The sequence below is a fragment of the Mustela erminea genome, chromosome 4 (genome assembly GCF_009829155.1).
Source record: "Mustela erminea isolate mMusErm1 chromosome 4, mMusErm1.Pri, whole genome shotgun sequence".
In the NCBI taxonomy this organism is placed as follows: Eukaryota; Metazoa; Chordata; class Mammalia; order Carnivora; family Mustelidae; genus Mustela; species Mustela erminea.
In genome coordinates, this window is record NC_045617.1 from 49,422,553 (window position 1) to 49,442,109 (window position 19,557).

Genomic DNA, 19,557 nt, shown 5'->3' on the forward strand with positions numbered 1-19,557 from the left:
CTGCAACTCGACTATGACCTCTAGCCTACACAGACCCTAATAAATACAGATGTGTTCCATTTAACTCGGGACCCATTCTCTGGCTAGAACAATAATTTTTTTCCCTTAATTAAATCTGAATAGCTTATTTAGAGTTGAAAATTCACAAAGACCAGAGAACTAGTATAGACTTAAATATAAATGAAATTTATAATACTATTAATGGCTGCCTCGTCATTAAGTTCCAACAACTTTACAAATGGGGATACTAAGATCCAGAGAAGTTCAAAGACCTGCTATGCCATCTTGCCACTGACAACACCGGAGCCATAATTTGAACCCAGGTCATTATACTCCTAAAGTTCACCTTCTTTCCACTTACCATCTTATTTATATCACATAAATGTCTTCTACAAAGCATAGCTACAAGGCTCTCTCAGTAAATTACATGTTAAGAATCTGATCTTAAAGAGAGAGATGGCTGACAATATGGAAAGCACAAAAATTAAAAAATTATTAAACGGGTCAGATGAGGTGAATGAATACCCTCCTACTTCTATGGGTCCTTCCTGCCTTCCTGTACACGTTGACTGCATCTTTCCCTCTACACACAGTGGAAGTCTGCACTCCTACAGGCCCTCTGTCCCTCCCCTACAACCACTAACAGCCCTGCCTCTGGTCCCCCACTTTCTACCCACTCTGGCACTGAACTCCCACAGTAGGCTGCAATATACTAATAAACTCTTTCCACCCAAAAGGACACATTCTTTACAGGGTAGAAAACAGGGAATGATGAGCCTGTGGAGAAAATGTCTCCCAAGAACAGAGGATCCCGGATGGAAAGAATGAGAGAACACACTTCTACCACTACCACCACCATTTGTCCCAGTAGATCTCACGGTGACCCAAAGATCTCAAGGGATTAATTGTCTCTGTCCTGGACCTCATCCCCACCAACCTTTTCTTCTCCTGTATTACCCCATGAATATCCCATGCCATCTTGCTCCCTCCAGCTCAACACACCTACTCAGCTCTACTCTATCACACAAACCAAGACAACTGCATTTAAGGTAAATCATACATTTGGTTTCAGGACATCCAACAAAACATTCAACAGTGTCTTCAAAGACCATCTCCATTTCTCTCTAACCTCTGACTCCTTCTTCTGGGACATGGCCATTGGGAAAATGGATGACACAGACGTAGTGTCTGTACCTTCTGGATTCTATGACAAGGCAAGGTATTTGAAATTTCTGAGTTTCATTTTCCTATTTTGCTAGAGAGAGTAAAGGAGGGTGGGAATGAATATGAATGGCTGCCAAGCCAAGTTCCTTTGAGGAATACAAAAAACAAACACAAAGCCTTGAGTACGTCCCGAACACGGTGTGAATGAGAGTTGTCGTTTCCATTACTATCATAATCTTTATGAAATATTAGCTTTCCATTTCAACCCGTATTTCTTATATCTCTTACCAGTCTCTGCAGGAGCAAAGTCATTGCACAAAGTCATTTCACATGCCAAGGACACTGCAGCTACAGTCACCTGCTCCACAGCTGAGCGGGGACCCCTGGAACTGCTCCTCTCTCCTTCACTTGAGCTCACACCCTGTTATCCAAGCCTATTTCTGAGTCTGCAAGACCCAGCTTCTCATTGGCCTCTGAGCAGGGGCTTTTCTTGTGAGTAACGTGAGATAAAAGTACTGGACACAAAATCTTAAGACGGAGGAGTTCAAATCTGGAGTCTTTGAATTGAATGATCCTAGGCATGGTACTTAATCACCCTGTACCTCAATATTCTCATCTAAAAAATGGATATAATAAACAGTTTGTAGAGGCATCCTTATGATTAAATAATTTGTAGGAAAAACCCTACCACATTCTGGGCACAACAAAACACTAACTGTTCACCTGACCTTCCAGGGCTCTAAGGTTCAGCAAGGCTGAGCAAGGCTCAAGGTAGACAGGCTCAAGGCTCAGCAAGGTAGACAGACAGTCATACCTGACAGTCCACCTATCCCAGTATCTTTCTCCCCTTCTCTTTCTACCAACTTCTCCCACAAAGCCCCAACCTCTTCTGCCACCATCTGCCAGCCCAGCTGCCACCTAGGAAAGCTTCCCACAAATGTTTAGCAAGCATCAAAGTTCAGTGTTCAGCTTCACAGTCACGATAATCACTTTCTTCACTCACCTTCATTAAACACAGAGATCCTGGCCCTTCTCTACCGCCCTCCCCCAAGATCTGGGGTGAGATGTTTGCAGAGGATACTGTTTACCCATAAGTTCAACTTGGTGTCTCCCATTTCTTTCCCCTTTTGCTCCCAGACTCAAAATACCCTACGTTCAGTTATGCAAATCTGAAAGAGTCTACGACAGGGCTGGCAAATACATGGCATAAACCCTGGTCCTTCCTGCTCTGGAGCCAGGTCAGACATCAACAGTCAATCACACTGTTTGTTTCCCAGCTCATCCCAGCCAGAGCTCCAAAACCCCTCTCCCAGCTTCACCATCCATCAGTCAAAATTGTCATCCGGGATGAAATCTACTTGCTGGGCGCCTGGGTGGTTCAGTGGGTTAAGCCGCTGCCTTCGGCTCAGGTCGTGATCTCGGGGTCCTGGGATCGAGTCCCGCATCGGGCTCTCTACTCAGCAGGGAGCCTGCTTCCTCCTCTCTCTCTCTCTGCCTGCCTCTCTGCCTACTTGTGATCTCTCTCTGTCAAATAAATAAATAAAATCTTTAAAAAAAAAAAAAAAAAAAAAGAAAGAAATCTACTTGCTAAGCATAGGAAGCCTGAAATCAAACCAGGACTCTAAATTCATGTACTAGGACAGCAAAGAATAGTGACCAATTAACTGCACAGTAGTAAGCATTCTGTATGTATGAATAAATATGGCTTAGGGCCTCATGCAAGACATGCTGTGTACCTATAAAAGGTTCATAAATTAATTATAATTAATTAATTAATTAGAGTTACAGAGCTCTAAGTGATTTATTTGGGGGAATGACCTCAAATTGTAATGATCTCATTATTTATTCAATTCAAACTTCCAACTTCAGTTAAAAAAAAAATTCTTTATCCTTAAATTTACTAAAAATTTGAAAATTTGGCTTAGGAAGTACTATATACTATACATAATTTTTTTTAACTATTATTACTACTTGCTGCTATTGATAAGGATATATCAGAAACAACAGGTAATATGCACTGAGTTCTTACTATGTACCTGGCACTCTGCTTAATACCTCCCATGGAAGACCTATTCATTCAGTTCTCAAAGCAGTCACATACAGAAGGTACTGTTCCCATCCCATTTTTACAAATGAAGAGTCTCAGGTTACTTGCCTAAGGCCATGTCCTTTAGCAGCGGCAGAGCTAGAATCTGGACAGCCCCAGCCTTAAATGTGAGACTATACTGCCTTCCAATGAGAGATAATCCACAGATGGGGCAAAAGTAGGTGCTTGGCTTCAATATAAGCTAACTCCAGAATTAAATAAACCAGCAAATGTTCAACCCAAATACTTTGGCTTCTAAGTAGTTTATTTATCATAAAAGGTCAGCACAACCCAAAACTCCCGTCAATAGGGGATCCAGGCTTGTGGAAGTGGCCAATTCCCATTCAAAGAACCATCCTAATGAATGTAATTCCTAAAGCAGAGAACTAGTAAGCTTCAAATCACATGGGAATGTCATGAATGAAGAAGACCATACTCCCACTCCTTCTGTAGCACCAAAAGGAAAGCAAAAGAACTCAAAAGCTTACGTTGGTTGTGTTGCCTTGGGTTTTCTGTTTTGTTTTGATTTGTTTTCAACATAGGATTGGTATGCAGTAATAGTTGCTGACTTTAACTATACTTGCATTTACCAAATACCACCCACTGACCTGTCAAGCAAGTCACTTAACTGGGTCTCTCTTCTTCTCAGCCTTCTACTCCCAAATCCACTAGGCCCAAGCTGACAAAATGCCAATTCCAGATCCGAGCCATCGCTGGTAGGAAATAGAAAACACATCTTGAAGTACCGAAAGCCCTTTGCCCGCACTTACAGCCAGCATTTCATTTCCGGCTTCAGGAGCTCTGAAGCCATGTTGGCAGAGAGCCCACGAAGGTCCGGCAAGGAGGCAGACACACCCTGATGCACACCACACCCTGCCCTTCCACTTTCGGGGGTCAGTTCCAGGAAACACCCTTTGGGGTGTTTCCAGGTACTGAACAGCCCAGAAGAGTTCAATCCCTTCAGGAATAAATAAACTGTCAGTGGTAACAGAGGGAACCAGACCCAGGGGACCAAACACATTGTTCTAGTCTCCAGGGGCTGCCCCAGCCTGAAAGGACCTGTGCTTGTTGGTAGGGGGCCGCCTACCTGCCACTTCTAGTTCAGCTATCAGTCCTACTACAAAGCTGCGTCAAGAGCCCAGAGGGCACTTTCCTAGGTTGATTTCTTTTTAGAGTTCAGAAAAAAATAATCAAATGTAAAACAAATAACAACACTTTGAGTTACCAAAGTTCAGTTCCTCAGTAATTAATTAGTCAGTGCTGGCAGATAAACTCAGATAAGCCTATTTTTAAAAGAGGACAGATAAAAGGGAGGCTGCAGGGCCTCAAACGACATTGCTGGGCTGCGGCTGCTTGTTGACTTCTGATCTCCAAACCTACCTCTCCCGGCCCCACAACTACCCCCCATTCCAAGCAATACTGATCACTACTGGGCTCAACAATCACTCAACAGAAAGGCTCAATGACTTACTTACTTACTTTCTTTTTTTTTTTTTTTTTAAGATTTTATTTATTTGACAGAGAGTGAGAGAATCTCAAGTAGACCCTGCTGAACACTGAGAGGAAATCGGTCCCACATTTAACCAGCTGAGCCATTCACGTGCTCCTCAGAGACATGGTTTTAAAAAACTAGAAAAAGGACCACCAAAAAACAATTGTATATAATCAGAAGTGGATCTTTTCCATGAAATAGTAATAAGCATTTACCATGTCCCTATTTCATAGGAAAAAAAGGCCTTTTCACTAAATTTCTAATTTGGAAAGCTAAGGTCCTTTTTCACATACTGAATTAGACAGTGTAACGAAAGCTAATCACAGAAAAAGAAAGTATATGGGAATGTAATTTGAATCAGAATAACCTGCTGCTAGCTAACTATGCAGCTACTGTAGCCCCCATTAAAGCAATTCCTACTGAAAATTTGCTGAAACCCGAAAGGATCTCCTTTTGAAGTTAGAGTTTAGAGGGTGACTTTTAAAAAAACTGAATTAGCAATTAAAGTAATAACTTCTTGATCCCATTTTTTAAATCTGCATTTCAAAATAAAGTATTTTAAACTTTCATGTATAATGACCATAATTCACACTAATTTTTATTTTTAAAAGTGAAACATTTTAACGTAAAACATTAAAAATGAAACATTTTAAAAGTGAAACACTCACTAAGAAGCTAGACTTTTTCTCTTTTGTCATCTACTTCTAACTTCACTGAAAAAACAACCAACCATTTTTTATAAATTAAACACAAAAGGGCACCTAGGTGGCTCAGTTGATTAGGGTTAGGTGCCTGCCTCTGGCTCTTGTCCTGGAATAGAGCCCCATATGGCTCCCTGCTGAGCAAGGAATCTACTGCTCCCTCTCCTTTTTTCCCTCCCCCACTCCTGCGCAATCGCTCTCAAATAAATTAAAATCTTAAATAAATAAATAAATAAATCATGAAAAAAATCTAAAGAAGTATTCTTTAATTTGGTATCTCATACTGCTGTGTATTAAACTGGTTTTTTTTTCACTATAATTGTTTTCCTTTTGTTTTGACAAAAAAAAATTGAAAAAACACACAAAAAGATTCAACTAGTCTTAAATTCCTGCAATGTGGAAACCACATTATATTCCATATTATAAATACTTATCAAAATTTCATTTTCTCAAATAAACAGAAATGTTTACTAAAAGTATCCCAATACAAATGGATAAAAAGCCCCTAATTTTTTAAGAGTCCATGTCCTTGACTAATATTTTTAAGTTTAAAATATTAAGGTAGAATGAGAAAATATCAAATTTGGGAAATAATAAAATGAACTAGAAAAACTGAGGTCAGGTCTTCAGTTGGGATAGTGCTAATCTCTCTTCCTAACAATAGAACTTATACATTAACTGCAATTCCATACAATTCTATAACCAAAAGCTAACTTTGAGATTCAGAAAATTTGCCTGTAGTCTTCCCAATTAAAGGGGGAAATTCCATTAATTAGTGTTTCTATTTCAACCCTTCCGTATTGTTATGAGTTGAATTGTGCGCCCCCCAAAATGTTGAAATCCTAATCCCCAGTACCTATGAACGTGATGTGACTTTATTTGGAAATAGGATCTTTGCAGATGATCAATCAAGATGAAGTCATTAGGGTAGGCTCTTTTCAACAGGGCTCTGTCCTTATAAAAAAGGAGAAATCTGTGCACTGTGAGAGACACAGACCCAAGGAGAACACCATGTGAACATAAAGGTAGATGTCAAAAATGATGTATCTACATGGCAAGGAATGTCAAAGCTTGTCACCAAACCATCAGAAGGTAGAAGGCACGGAACAGTCTCCCTCCCAGCCCTAAGGAGGAAGCAACCCTGCCAATACCCTGATCTAGCTTCCAGAACTGTGAGGCAAATTCCAGTTAACCCCCCAATTTTGGACCTTTGTTAACAGCAGCCTTAGGAAATTAATGCACTTGCCTTCCCTTACGGTCACATCCTTGTTCCTACACCCCCCAACTTACTCTTGCTTCTCCTGGTGATTTCTTACATGCTCTCACCTCCCTAACCTCACTCCACACCCTCACTCGCCAATGCTCTTCAGCATGGTTTCTCATGAAGGGTACCTCCGCCATTCTCATGGGGGACTGTCCAGCACACTACAGGAGGTCAAGCATCCCTGGTATTCTCATTCCCCCAGGGTATCACGGTGCCCACAGAGGAGAACTGCTCTGGAACCTGCCAGCTGGAGTCTGACTTAGTCTCCCACCATCTACTGTGTCTGATCTCTTCAGGGCAGTTAACTTCAGCTTCTTCATCTGTAAAATGGGAACAAATAACCACCTTGCCCTGTGACTCTGAAGCTTCACTGAGTTAAAGAGGCTAAGCAGGTGCGCCTAGGTGGCTCATTAAATGCTGGCTTAGGTCATGATCTTGGTGTCCTGGGATAGAGCCCAGGTTGTGCTCAGTGGCGAGTCTGCTTGTCCGGCTCCCTTGCCCTCTGCCCCTCCCCTTGGCTCATGCTTGCTGACTCATGCGCATGCCTGTGCACTCTCTCAAATAAATAAAATCTTAATAAATAAATAAACAGGCTGATGACGCAGGCTTACCCTCACCAGCTTCTTCTGGCATTAGAATCACATAGGGAATTACTGCCTATTAGTCCATTCTACATGATCATATCCTGACTTTAGCTGCCGTGGAACTCCTTGCCAGGGCCTCCTCACACAGCAAAGCTTCACTGAGTACACTCTGTGGAGCTGCAACAGCTTCACTGGTTATTACATGTTCAAAATAGCTACGTTATGCCAACTAGTAGGGTATGCCTTCTACAGCTGCAAAGATCCAGACAACTTTGGGCATAGTCTCTATGAGTTCCACCGGCTACTCTCATCCCCACTTGAAAACAGAGCAGCAGCCCTGGGCAAAGCTCTATGTTTTCCAACTTTGCTTCCAATTTCTTTGTATCTTTTCCTCCCAGTGATGGTCCCTCTCTAATAACCAAGGATATACCACTCATTTCACCGTGCTCCATGCGAACACTGCCCAAGCTCACATCAGGCCTTCATTCTCCTTTTTAAAGATTTTATTTATTTATTTGACAGAGAGAAATCACAAGTAGATGGAGAGGCAGGCAGAGAGAGAGAGAGGGAAGCAGGCTCCCTGCTGAGCAGAGAGCCCAATGCGGGCCTCGATCCCAGGACCCTGAGATCATGACCTGAGCCGAAGGCAGCAGCTTAACCCACTGAGCCACCCAGGTCTCCTTTTTAAATGGTTTGTGTCCCAGGTCTTTGACCCGTAGTTAGCACTGATGTGTTCCATAAGGCCTGCGTTTAAGTCTTTCCCCAGCCCTCACATACACCTACCACCTAATAGCACCTAACACAGAGCCTGGTACTTAACAGGCTTTCAGTGACTGATGAGCACAAGAGTCAATTAGGGGATGAATGAATGCATTGCTGAATGAACAGAGGAATGAATACATTCAGGAGTCAGGAGATCTGGTGTCCATTTAAGCCTTCCTTAGCTCTGCAGTGACTGATATAAATGACCCCAGGGTAAGCCACTTGATCTCTAAGCCCAGATTTCCATCTCTGTGAATTTTAGGTGGTTGGATGTCTCGAGAAAACCACTTTAGGTTTTTTTCCAGCTCAACTGAGCCCAGAAACTTTAACAAAGAGTGAAAGATTGTATTTCTTTTTCTGAGACATTTTAGTCAAGGCAAGCACAGGGGTAAGGAATTTTCTAAAATCACATACCAGGGATCCCTCCCTGCCAGAGAGTCCCTTGTTACTTGGGGACAAAAGGCTCCAGACAGCATACAAGCTGCAGATACTGAAGACATCTCTGAGATGCTGAGCACTGCAGAGTTTGTTATCATGGGCTTCTTGCAGGAACTAAAAGTCTACCCCGTCTTCAAATGAGGTCCACAGGGACACTGGTGGCTTGCCCTCTTTTACCCCAAACTCCTCCCTTTCCAGCCTGAACAAGGTGGGCCCTGCACTCCCTTCTGGGCTTCAAATCTAACTCAAGTCCTTTATCTAACTCAAGTCCTTTCTCTGCCATCTGCCTAAGGCTCCCACATGCATATTTTATGATTTCTGGCACATTTCCTCCTTATCTAACATCCTGCAATGTATCCCTCTGCCCCTACATTATTTCTATTTCTGATAATGTGTTCTGAAAGAAGCAAGTGTCCTTGAGGTATACTTTATTACTGGTGGTTTTGGCTTTCCTATCTTATCTCCCCATTCAGTCCTCACCTAAATTTCTTGAGGGCAGAGGCCACATCCTCTATTCTGTTCCAGTTCCCCACAAGAACAAGGACCAAGCAGCGCAAGCAGCAGATCCCTAGAAAATACTTGTTGCATGAATAAAATAACGAATGAATGAAATAATTGGCGGACTTCAATTTTTCAAATTTAAAGTCGTATTAATATACTTCCTGAATAAAGTTACCAGGACACCCCTTTCCCGGTATACAACCAGAGTAAATAAAATTTTAAAATGGCACTTTAGAAATACACTATTTTCTGAGGACTGAAATAAATGTCCTTCACTACAATATGAACGAGAGCAACATTATCAGCTGTGTAAGAAATCTGCTTTTTAGGTATCCATAGCATAATAATGTGGCATTTTACTTCCTAGTAAAAGCAGATTTTACCTGGAGCTGGGGCGGATAACCCCTTGGTGTTAATTATTCCAAATATCACTGTTATGTGTTGAAGCTGGAAAATTCAGGGAAGTCAGACAAGATAGGAGGATTTTTCTCTAAATACATTGTTTAAATCTCCCGCTGAATGGGGCAGAACACCTTTTTGGAAATACCATCGACTCACTTAGCAAAGTCAATTTCTAGTTATGTTCCTTCCTTGTGGTTTAATAAACTTCAGCTAGAACCAAACTGATTTGGAAATCAAATTATTTGTTCTCCCACGCACTTGCTAGTCACAGTTGGTCACAAAATAAAACAGCACCAATGGTCAACAGAACTCTGCTAGAGGGAAAACATTACGGCTATGCCATCAAAGCTTAATGTAGCTTAATTCTATAGGCCCCATTAACGTCCCCAGGCCAACACTTAACCTAAACAACTTCATTATCTCTTAGAAAGCATTACTCTTGCATACCACCATATTCTTATCATCACCGAAAGTATCAACATTACACTATTACAGAAAAACTACGTATTAAGGTAAGAGATAATTGTAATTGGAGGGACTTAATGACTGAGGATTGAGAACTAAAAAAGTGAGGTCCATTAAAATAGACAATTACTATTTATGGACAGAACAAATTATGTCTTCCAGCTCAAATCAAACCCTGTCAGAACACATACTACTAGGCAGGGCAGTGAGAGAAGCTGAGACATCACAATAAAACACCAAAGGACAAGAATAAACTCATTTTGAGGCTAATATGAATACATTTAAAGTGGGGAAAAAAAAAAACACACTGTTACAAGGATTTATCCACATTTACACAACTGATAAAATCAGAAGAGGTTAAAGCTAGAATGTAATGCTGAGTTTTATATCATAACCCTTCATTCTACAGAAGAGAAACTCAGGCAGGGATGGAGCCCCTTCTCCAAACTTTGGTCTCTGAAGTCCAGATTCATGTGCAAAACACGTAACCGTAAATTTAAAAATTAAAAAAGGTCATAGGCAGACAAGAAACACTTGTTAATGGATTTGAGGACACAGAGATCCACAATTCCAGAACTATCTTGGTATATTACCTGCTCACAGGATAAGCCAAGTAATTACCTAAAGTTTTGACTTTGACTTGTCCATCATAACCTAGGCTTCTTAATACTACAGATCAGCCCTTCCATAATCAATAAAATGCTATTACAACAATTATTGAAGCATACAAGTTGGTGGTGAAACCAAAAGCTTTGGAGCATTCCTATGAAGAAGTGCATTTGAAAAAAATCTATCCACAAAATAATATGGGTTTCCTGACACATGAAGTGTAGTTCAATGGGGAAATCTGTAAAGGACAGGTATGACTAAGCAACCACAAATAACCAGAAATACCAAAACTATCAGGAGTATGGGGACACCACATGCCTGCATATAAAGATAAGGTGGAGTTTCCCATTTATTGTTCCTAATAAAAAAGAGGTCTTTTTTGTACTACAGTGTTGACTTCTTTTTAAATAAAAAGTCTCTTCTTTTTAAATAAAAAGTGGTTTTTAAGGATTTATAAATAATATTTTATTCCATCCTCCATCCCACCTGCTTCAGAAACAAATTTGGTGACAATCTGGTTGTTGCTGGGCAGACAACTGACCAGATCAAATTTAAACAATCAATATATAGCACTTTTGATGTATCTGATTATGTATCTCACCAAGGAACCCCTTAAATCTATAGTTTAACTCTCACTAAGGAAACCAAGTCTTAATAATCATGTAAAACATGTCTTCCTCTGTGGGCTATCAAGTATATTACTGATTTTTTCCTTACAGTTGGACACCTCGCTATTTAACTTCACTTCTTCAAAAAAAAAAAAAAAATCAAACTAAGCAAAACAGCTTAAAATAATCAGAGAGACAACAATTTATACATCCTCAAGATAAAATTGACCATGGCACTACAAGGGTAAAGAAATCAAACACACACATTTATATAAAGATGTAAAAATATTCTTAGCATCCAAGGCAGGGGGAAAAAAAAAAAAAAAGACAAAACAAAATCCGAGCACGACAGGACAAACCCAGTCCACAGTTCTATTGGCGCAGGTATAAGACTAAAGAAACGTACTGGGTGGCGAGGAAGGGAGGGGGGAGAGCAATTGCTACTTAAACTTGTTTCATTCAGGAGCTAGGTAGCTAAGCAGCCTAGATAAAAGCGGTTTATACAAAATATAACCAGGCTGAATGTCCCAAATCGGGAAGAACTAACACTAAGGGAAACGGGACCCCCGGGGCTCTCAGACTCCCCCTTCCCCAAATTCCCGAGCCACACTCCTGGAGCTGGGGGCTGCCCGAGGACTCCATTTTCCCGCAACGCTGTCTCCCTCGCACGGCCTGTGGGTGAGCTGGGGTCCCCCACCCACCTTTGCTCCCCGCCCTTTTCATTGTTGTGCAAGTGTGATGGATCACCTGCCCGGTGCGGGTTCCCGCGTCCGGACGCGCTGCGCACCGAGACGCGCAGGGGCGAGCGGGGCGCGCCTCCCGCAGGACCCGCGCCTGGTGCCCGCGACCCCCGGAGACCCGATCCCGGCCCGCTGCCAGCCCCCGCAGTGCTCACCGCCACGAAACCCGAGGAGGAGGCGATGAACACGCGGATCACCATCCTCTCGCACGCCGGGACGGGCAGTCTGCCCCCGCGGGCTCAGGGCTGGCGGGGACGCGGAGGCAAAACTCGGCTAAGAGCCGCCACCGCCGCCGCCGCCGCCGGGCAGAGCGCTCGGGTGGGGGAAGATCGCAGGGACCTGACTCCCTCCCGCGGGTCAGCAGATAAAAGCCCAGAGCCTCCCGGCCGCTGGCCGAGGGAGGAGGGGGAGGGGAGGAGGAGGAGGAGGAGGAGGAGGGAACAGGCTGCGGGGCGTGATGGGAGTTGTAGTTTCGTTCTCTGCCTGGAGTGCGTAGTGGACTGAGCTCTTTCCAGCCCCTCCTTACTGCGTGATAATCGCTTACCCGCGCAGGTGGTTGGAGGGGAGAGGCTAGGCAGACGCTGTGACAAGGGGTAGCGAGGATCCCGGTGAGATCGAGAAAAAGAAAACTAGGCAAGAGGGTTTGGTTCAGAGTCCAACCTTGGGTTGTATGTTGTGGTTTACTGATTTGGAGCATCCCCACCCAGAAACGCCGACAGGAGGGATCGAGCCTCCGAGACCCGCGGTCTCGAAGCCGCTAGCGTGCGGGGCAAGCCCGAACCAGCTGCGGGCGGGTGGGGCGGGGTGGGCCTCTCAGCAGGGGGCGGTGGTAGGTACTGTGGGGCTGCGCGCTCCTGTGCGCTCCCTGCGGCTCTGGAGATTGCAGAAAGGTGATTCTTCTAGTTAAATGAGACGTTTCCTTCTTCTGTAAACACTGCAGATTAGAAGCCAGCTGAGAGCACAACCGATATTTTATTTTTCTTTGCAAAACTGTAATTGTAGTAGAAAAAATAAATACCAAGCGAAATTAGAATCCTCCTATCAACATTGGGCATCAGGACCCCACCCGCCCCACCCGCTACTCTACACAATGGCTTCGCCTCTGTGCCCCTTATATTTACAACGGAGCCAGATCTGGGCTTTTTTCAGAACCGATGCACATTCCAAGCGCAATCTCCCAGGAGGATGCTGTTAAATAAAAAGCTTTTATGTAGTTGCTAATAGTTTAGGAATAGTTATTTAGCAAGAGTTTTATGTTTCACAAAAGCCCAAGCCTCTCACAGGTTGGTGGAAATGAACCAGTTTTCTCTGCAGTTACTGTATTTACTTTCTGCGTTTCAGCAGGGGAGTTTAACAGAGTTCTGGGAACAATGTTAATTAATAGTTCTAGAAATAAAGAAATTAGATAATGAAGCCTCTAGCTCTTTGGTTAATTTCTTGCACAGATACTAACCATCTTTGAGCATTTGCTTTTTAGAGCAATTTTTAATATTTCAAGTTTATAACCTGTCCTATTATCTTATGTCATTTCTGTAGTACTCTTTTTTAATTTAGCACGTTAACAGAAGATTCAATCTTTTTATGACTTTATTTCTTCTTATAAACAATAGCTAAATATAACCTTTGCTGTAATTAATATCTCTCTGCATAGGCATGTTAATTTGCCTACCATACATGTGGAAATGAATATAAATTCAAAATAATTTCTTAACAGTAGATACTACGTTTCCTATATAACTGCCACTGTTAAAAGTCAGCATTTTCTTCAGTTTGGAATTATTGAGCTGTGAAGATATGGCTAAACTCAACCAATAGAAACTTAGAGCCTATTCTCTGAAAGGTACCAAAGTGGATGAAAAGTTGAATAAGTCATTTCCTCACTCAGTGGAGCACCTATTGTCTGCAAAACAAAAAGACAGGTACAGAAATAGCAACAGAACAAGACACACTGTACCAATAGATTGTTGTGTGGGTATAAAAGGAAAAGGTGGCTTTTTAGAAGAGGCTTTGAAGATGAGTAGAATATCTGCTGGCAGATGGGGGGGAATGCTGGGTGAGACTATGCAGAGTTTATGAGATCAACAAGCAGTTGGTTGTGCTTCAAGAAAGGGTTATGAGGGGCCTAATAGGAACAATGTGGAAAATGTAGGTTTGAACGAATGCAGCAGGACACTCTCCCTGGTTGTCTACCTAGCTCCTCGCTCTTTTGTGAAATCTATTCCTCAGCTTTGATCTAAGAGGTTGTAGGGGTGGCATACCAAATCCCTGTTCGTACAGCAAGACCCAGAGCTCAGTTAGCCACAACTAATTTGTCTAGGGGTGAACACCTGACCCAAGCTTGGCCAGGCAACACCCGTACCCTAAAGATTTGGAATTAGTACTGGGAAAGAAATAGAGAGCATAAGCTTTAACTTGTGTCATGGAAGCTGGGAGCTTTTCAGAAGCCATGTTTCAACATGAGAACCAGAGAAGCTGAAGAACCTAGTCAGTAGGAAGAGAACAACGAAGCACACAAAAGGAAATTAATTTCAGAGAATCCTGATAATGTTTTTGTCTGGGGGTCCTAAAGCTAAGACCTGTGTAGCAAATTGTGTGTTTTATAAATAAAGTTTTATTGGAACACATTAATTTTCATGTTGTCTACGGCAGAGTGACAGAAACCATATGGCTTGCAGAACCTAATACATTTATTATTTGGCCCTTTATAGAAAGTTTGCCAGTCCTTGTTTATGGCTCAAAATGTTCCTACATCCCTACTTTTAAGGCCTACATAACATCAGTGTATCCATATCATAAATACCTCATTTTACTTAAGCAACCTGAAATGGGTTTCTGTTTCACACAATCACTAAGAAGTTTACAGTGAATTTGTTAAGCTTTCCAAGGAAGAAAAGGTTATGATCGGAGCTATCCATTAAGATCATTCTGGCATGGGGTAATTTTTATTCTCTGCTGATGAAAAAGTTTATCTCTAGAACTTGTATGCAGGACAGAGTGTTAGAAGGCCAGGAACCCACAATAGCACGTGTGGAGTTGAGACCCAGTGTTAATAAACAACATGGAAGAGTGAGTGAGAGTAGAAAGCAATCTGGAATATAAACTAGAGGTCCAAGATCAACACCACAGGGTATCATACCACACCCATCTGACAAGTAAAGTCTGCAGATAAGGCAGGCAGCCAAAACTGAAAGACAGAACTCTGAAAATTGAGTAGGTCAATAGGCTTTACGAAAGCTGCTCTTGTATTACCTAAGACTTAAGCCCTTTCGTAAGTCACGATAGACCATCTGGCTAGCATGGGTTTTTTCTTAGCTTTATTGAGATATAATTGTATAAATTACCTATTTCACCCATTTCCCAACTCACCTCCTTTCTGGTAATCATTAATTAGTTCACAGTAGTTAAGGGACTGTTTCTTGGCTTAGCTTTCTCTTTTTTCTTCCTTTGCTCATTTGTTTTGTTTCTTAAATTCCACATATGAGTGGAATCATATGGTATTTGTCTTTCTCTGACTGACTTATTTCACTTGGCGTTATACTCTCTAGCTCCATCTATGCTGTTACAAATGACAAGATTTCACTCTTTTATGGCTGAATAATAATCCATTGTATGTATACACCACATCTTCTTTATCCATTCATCTATCAGTGGACACTTGGGCTGTTTCCATAATTTGGGTTAATGTAACTAATACTGCTATAAACATAAGGGTACACATGTCTTTGAATTAGTGTTTTTATATTTTAGGGGTAAATATCCAATAACTCGATTACTAGATCATATGGTAGTTCTACTTTTAACATTCTGAGTAACCTCCAGACTGTTTTCCACAGTGGCTGCACCAGTTTTCATTCTCGCCAACAGAGCAAGATGGTTCCTTTTCCTCCACATCCTTGCCAACACTTGTTATTTCTTGTGTTTTGGATTTTAGCCATCCTGACAGGTGTGAGTAAGCCACTATGATTTTGAAGTATAAAGGGAAAAAAATAAAATTTTAAAATATTTGCAACTGTTGGAAAATATTAAAATACCTATGATTTCTATTGGTAACAAAGTCATATATGTTTACTGCTATTACAGTGGCTTGTTGCCTGCATTCACAATTGAAGGAATTAGTAAATTTTTTGAAAAGATTTATCTGTTCATTTTAGAGAGAGAGAGAGAGACAAGGCACTTGGGCACGTGAGGGTAGAGGGGGCAGAGAGAGAGGGAGAAAGAATCTCAAGTAGACTCCCCATTGAGTCCAGAGCCCAACACTGGGCTGGATGTCACAACCCTGAGATCATGACATGAGCCAAAATCGAGTCGGATGCCTAACTGACTGAGCCAGCTAGGCGCCTTGGGAGTAATAAAGTAAATTTCTGTTACAGTTTAATGAAAGTATGAATATGTTAATTTTTTTCTCAATTCAAGTTCATGAACTCCGTAACTTCTATCCACAAGTCCCTTGGGTAGAGTGGGGGGGCAGTTGTGTCCAAGAACCCCTGTTTAAGAAACCATAGTCTGACAGTATCCAACTGTATAAAAGCCTAGGCATTTACCTAAAAAGAAAGTACAGAAAGAAACAAGAAGGAGCCATGAAGAATCCCTTGGAGAACTCTTCCATTCAAAAGTTGGAAAGAGAACAAAGAATTAAAAGGAATGGAGGAACTATCAGAAAAATACAAAACAAAAAGACTACAGTGTCACAGAACCCACGAGAGGTGTTCTAAACTTTAAGAAGTAGAGAATAGCACGAACATTGCTCAGCCTGGAAGTCGGGAAAGATAATAAAAAAGGAGGCTTGAAGTCTGTTAGTTGGGTAGGCTGTGTTCACATTCCAGCTTTGCCAGTTAATTTCATGGACAAATTTTGCCACCTCTCTAAGCCTCCGTTTTCACATCGATAAAGTAAGTATAAATAATGGCTCTCATTCGCAATTGTTATGAGAGTTAATTATGCTCAGGATATTCTCCAAATTATGCCTGAGGGTATCTGTTTGCTCCACCTGGCTACAGATGTTTGGACCAAATCTGTGTATTTCCCTCAGTGGGACCCATTGCAGCTTGAAAGCAATTTATGACAATTATGACCAGGCTTGAAAATACATGCCAGTCCTCTCTCCGGAATTCACAGTTGGAAAATCGAAAGACTAAGGCAATTAGCAGTAGGAGCATAAAGGAGGATGCTGCAAGGGAGGGTGGAGTGGGGTTGAGACGCTTTGAGCAAGTGAAGGAATGAGGAAACAGAAACAAAGACTAAGAGAAAGTGTGTCTGTGACAGGAGAATGGAGCCCCTGTGGCCTGAAAAACAGAAACACTAATAAAGAGGCTGGTAGCGGTCCTACATCCAGACTCAGTTTCCACAAATCCAAGCGTGCCACAATTCCTGCCTTGGGTTGCTGTTTAAACACCTCCAACTTTATGGGGTGCCTGGGTGGCTCAGTGGGTTAAAGCCTCTGCCTTTGGCTCAGGTCATGATCTCAGGGACCTGGGATCGAGCCCCGCATCGGGCTCTTTGCTCAAGCGGGGAGCCTGCTTCCTCCTCTCTCTCTGCCTGCCTCTCTGCCTACTTGTGATCTCTGTCTATCAAATAAATAAATAAATCTTTTAAAAAACAAACAAAAAACCCACCTCCATCTTTTATCTTGGGCTTGTGTAAGTCGGGGTCTTTTCCTGACACCTCTAAAATCCTGACCAGAACCTCCACGTGACATGTGGGTAGTGAATCACGTGCCCACAGCAGTCATGAGGAAGGTCCAGGGACACACAGGCTTCTCCATGCAGACTATGTAGCAAATGGGACCACCCTGCTCAAAAACTTTGGGTTTTTGTCTGAAATATTCTGATATTTCAATGTCGACTCAATTTTTTGAAAAACTGGGTCAACTAAGCCAAAACTTCTGCTTGCAAGTCCTGTGCAATCCTGTGGTTCTCCAAGTTTCTCCCTCCAGTGTAAGTAGAACTCTGAGGCCAGGCTTGGCGCCCACTAAACCCACAAGTAGCACCAGGTGTTATTATAATGATGGTCTGTTATCATTGCTGGCCTTTGCGAGGGCACTGCCAGCAGAGGATGGAGGCATTCCCCTGACAGCAGTGGCTTGAGGACGGATGGGGTCCTAGAAACAACTGTTTTAGTCTTTTCTGATTGAAAGTTGGGGAATGATGACAGAAACTTAAAGGGGCATCAGGGAGCATAAACATTCTTCAGGAAGGTTTATCTAACGACTAAATAAAGAGCTCTTTTATTTTATTTTTCTTTAAGATTTTATTTACTTATTTGACAGAGAGAGAAAGATCACAAGCAGGTGGGGAGGGGAGCTGGGGAGATCAGGCTTCCCGATGAGCAGAGAGCCTGATGCGGGGCTCCATCCTAGGATCTCGAGATCATGACCCGAGCCGAAGGCAGAGGCTTTAACCCACTGAGCCACCCAGGCACCCCTAAAGAGCTCTTTTAAACAGTCAGGTGACTCAACTGTCCAGATTTTATTTTTAGAATGGAATTGGATCTGATTGATAATTCTTCACTGTCAGGGCTGCCTTCTTTTTAACAGCACTTAATCCAACACTACCTAACTCCCCAAGGAGTTCAGTCAAGGCATGTCAGTCACCACACCATGCCCATCACAAATCCCTGCCTGCTCCAGGCAGTTGCTCCTCTGAAAGCTGAGTTGGTACATTTGGCTGTTAGTGGGTGACAGATCTGTGGGAGAGGAGGTTAGAAGCCAGAGGGCAGGGGTAGATCAAAGTGGTAAAGGAACTGGTCTCTGGGCCAGACCTGTCACAGCTGTATGCACCGTCTTTAGGCAATTTACTTAACTTGGGACACCTCACCTTCCTCGTTGTTGGGGGCTTAACGGAGAAGACGCATGTTAAGTGCTTTATTATATAACGCCTTGGACGTAGTTAGGACTCAGTAAGTATTAGCTATTACTAATCGTGTAAAGTAAATCAGAGAATGGCCTTCATTTGCATAAAGAATATAAATTTCATAAATATTTCCTTTTCTTAAGATTTTATTTATCTTAGAGAAAGTGCCAGCGGGGCTGGAGGGTTTGGGTGTTGGCGGGCAGGAGTCCAGAGAGAGGGACAAGCAGCCTCTGTGCTGAGCACGAACTTGATAAGGGACTTGATCTCACAACCCAAGATCATGACCTGAGCCAGTAAATCAAGAGTCTGATTGTCAACTGACTGAGCCACCCAGGTGCCCCTGGATTTCATAAATATTTCTGTTTTATGTCTGTGAGTTTAACTATCTAAATAACAAGTTATGGTTTGTATGAGCCTCTTTGTACAGTGCCATGTTCAGTTAAAGTACTTAACAAAATCTTTTTGATGTTAATGAAGTTTAGAGGAAGCTGTACTTAAGATAAAAGGGATATTGGTGAAATGAAGCAGTAATAAAGTCAAAGAACAGAAGCTTGAATTCCAGAAGAGAATTCACCCTCTGCTTTTATGTTGCTTCATCAGGCTCATTCTATTTTCAATAAAATAAAATCTTAGGAATACACTAACCAGTCCCTGAATTGGATGGAATTTTCCATGCTCATGTTTAAGGAATGAAGGAAAATCATAAAGTAAGGAATAAGCCTTGAAACCAACATATTCTTGAATCTGTGCATATTCCTCAGAGGGTTCACTATCTTGTCTTACAGGAGAAAACACGTTCATCTCTTCAATGCCTTGATTCCCCTAGAAATTGGAAAAAGGTATGGGAAGAAAAGCAAAGGGGATAAGCCACCATCTTGGAACTGTAACAAGGA

General features: G+C 42.2%; 1 protein-coding gene across 1 annotated transcript in view; it reads right to left on the reverse strand.

The window, feature by feature from the left end:
• The window catches only part of SH3BGRL2 (SH3 domain binding glutamate rich protein like 2), a 61,718-nt gene extending 49,438 nt beyond the window's left edge, over positions 1–12,280 (reverse strand). Inside the window, exon 1 of the mRNA XM_032339208.1 lies at positions 11,972–12,280. Coding sequence (XP_032195099.1) covers positions 11,972–12,016 — 45 coding nt within the window. The 5' untranslated portion in view covers positions 12,017–12,280. The remainder of the gene's footprint in view (positions 1–11,971) is intronic.
• Between the last annotated feature and the right edge of the window lie 7,277 nt (positions 12,281–19,557).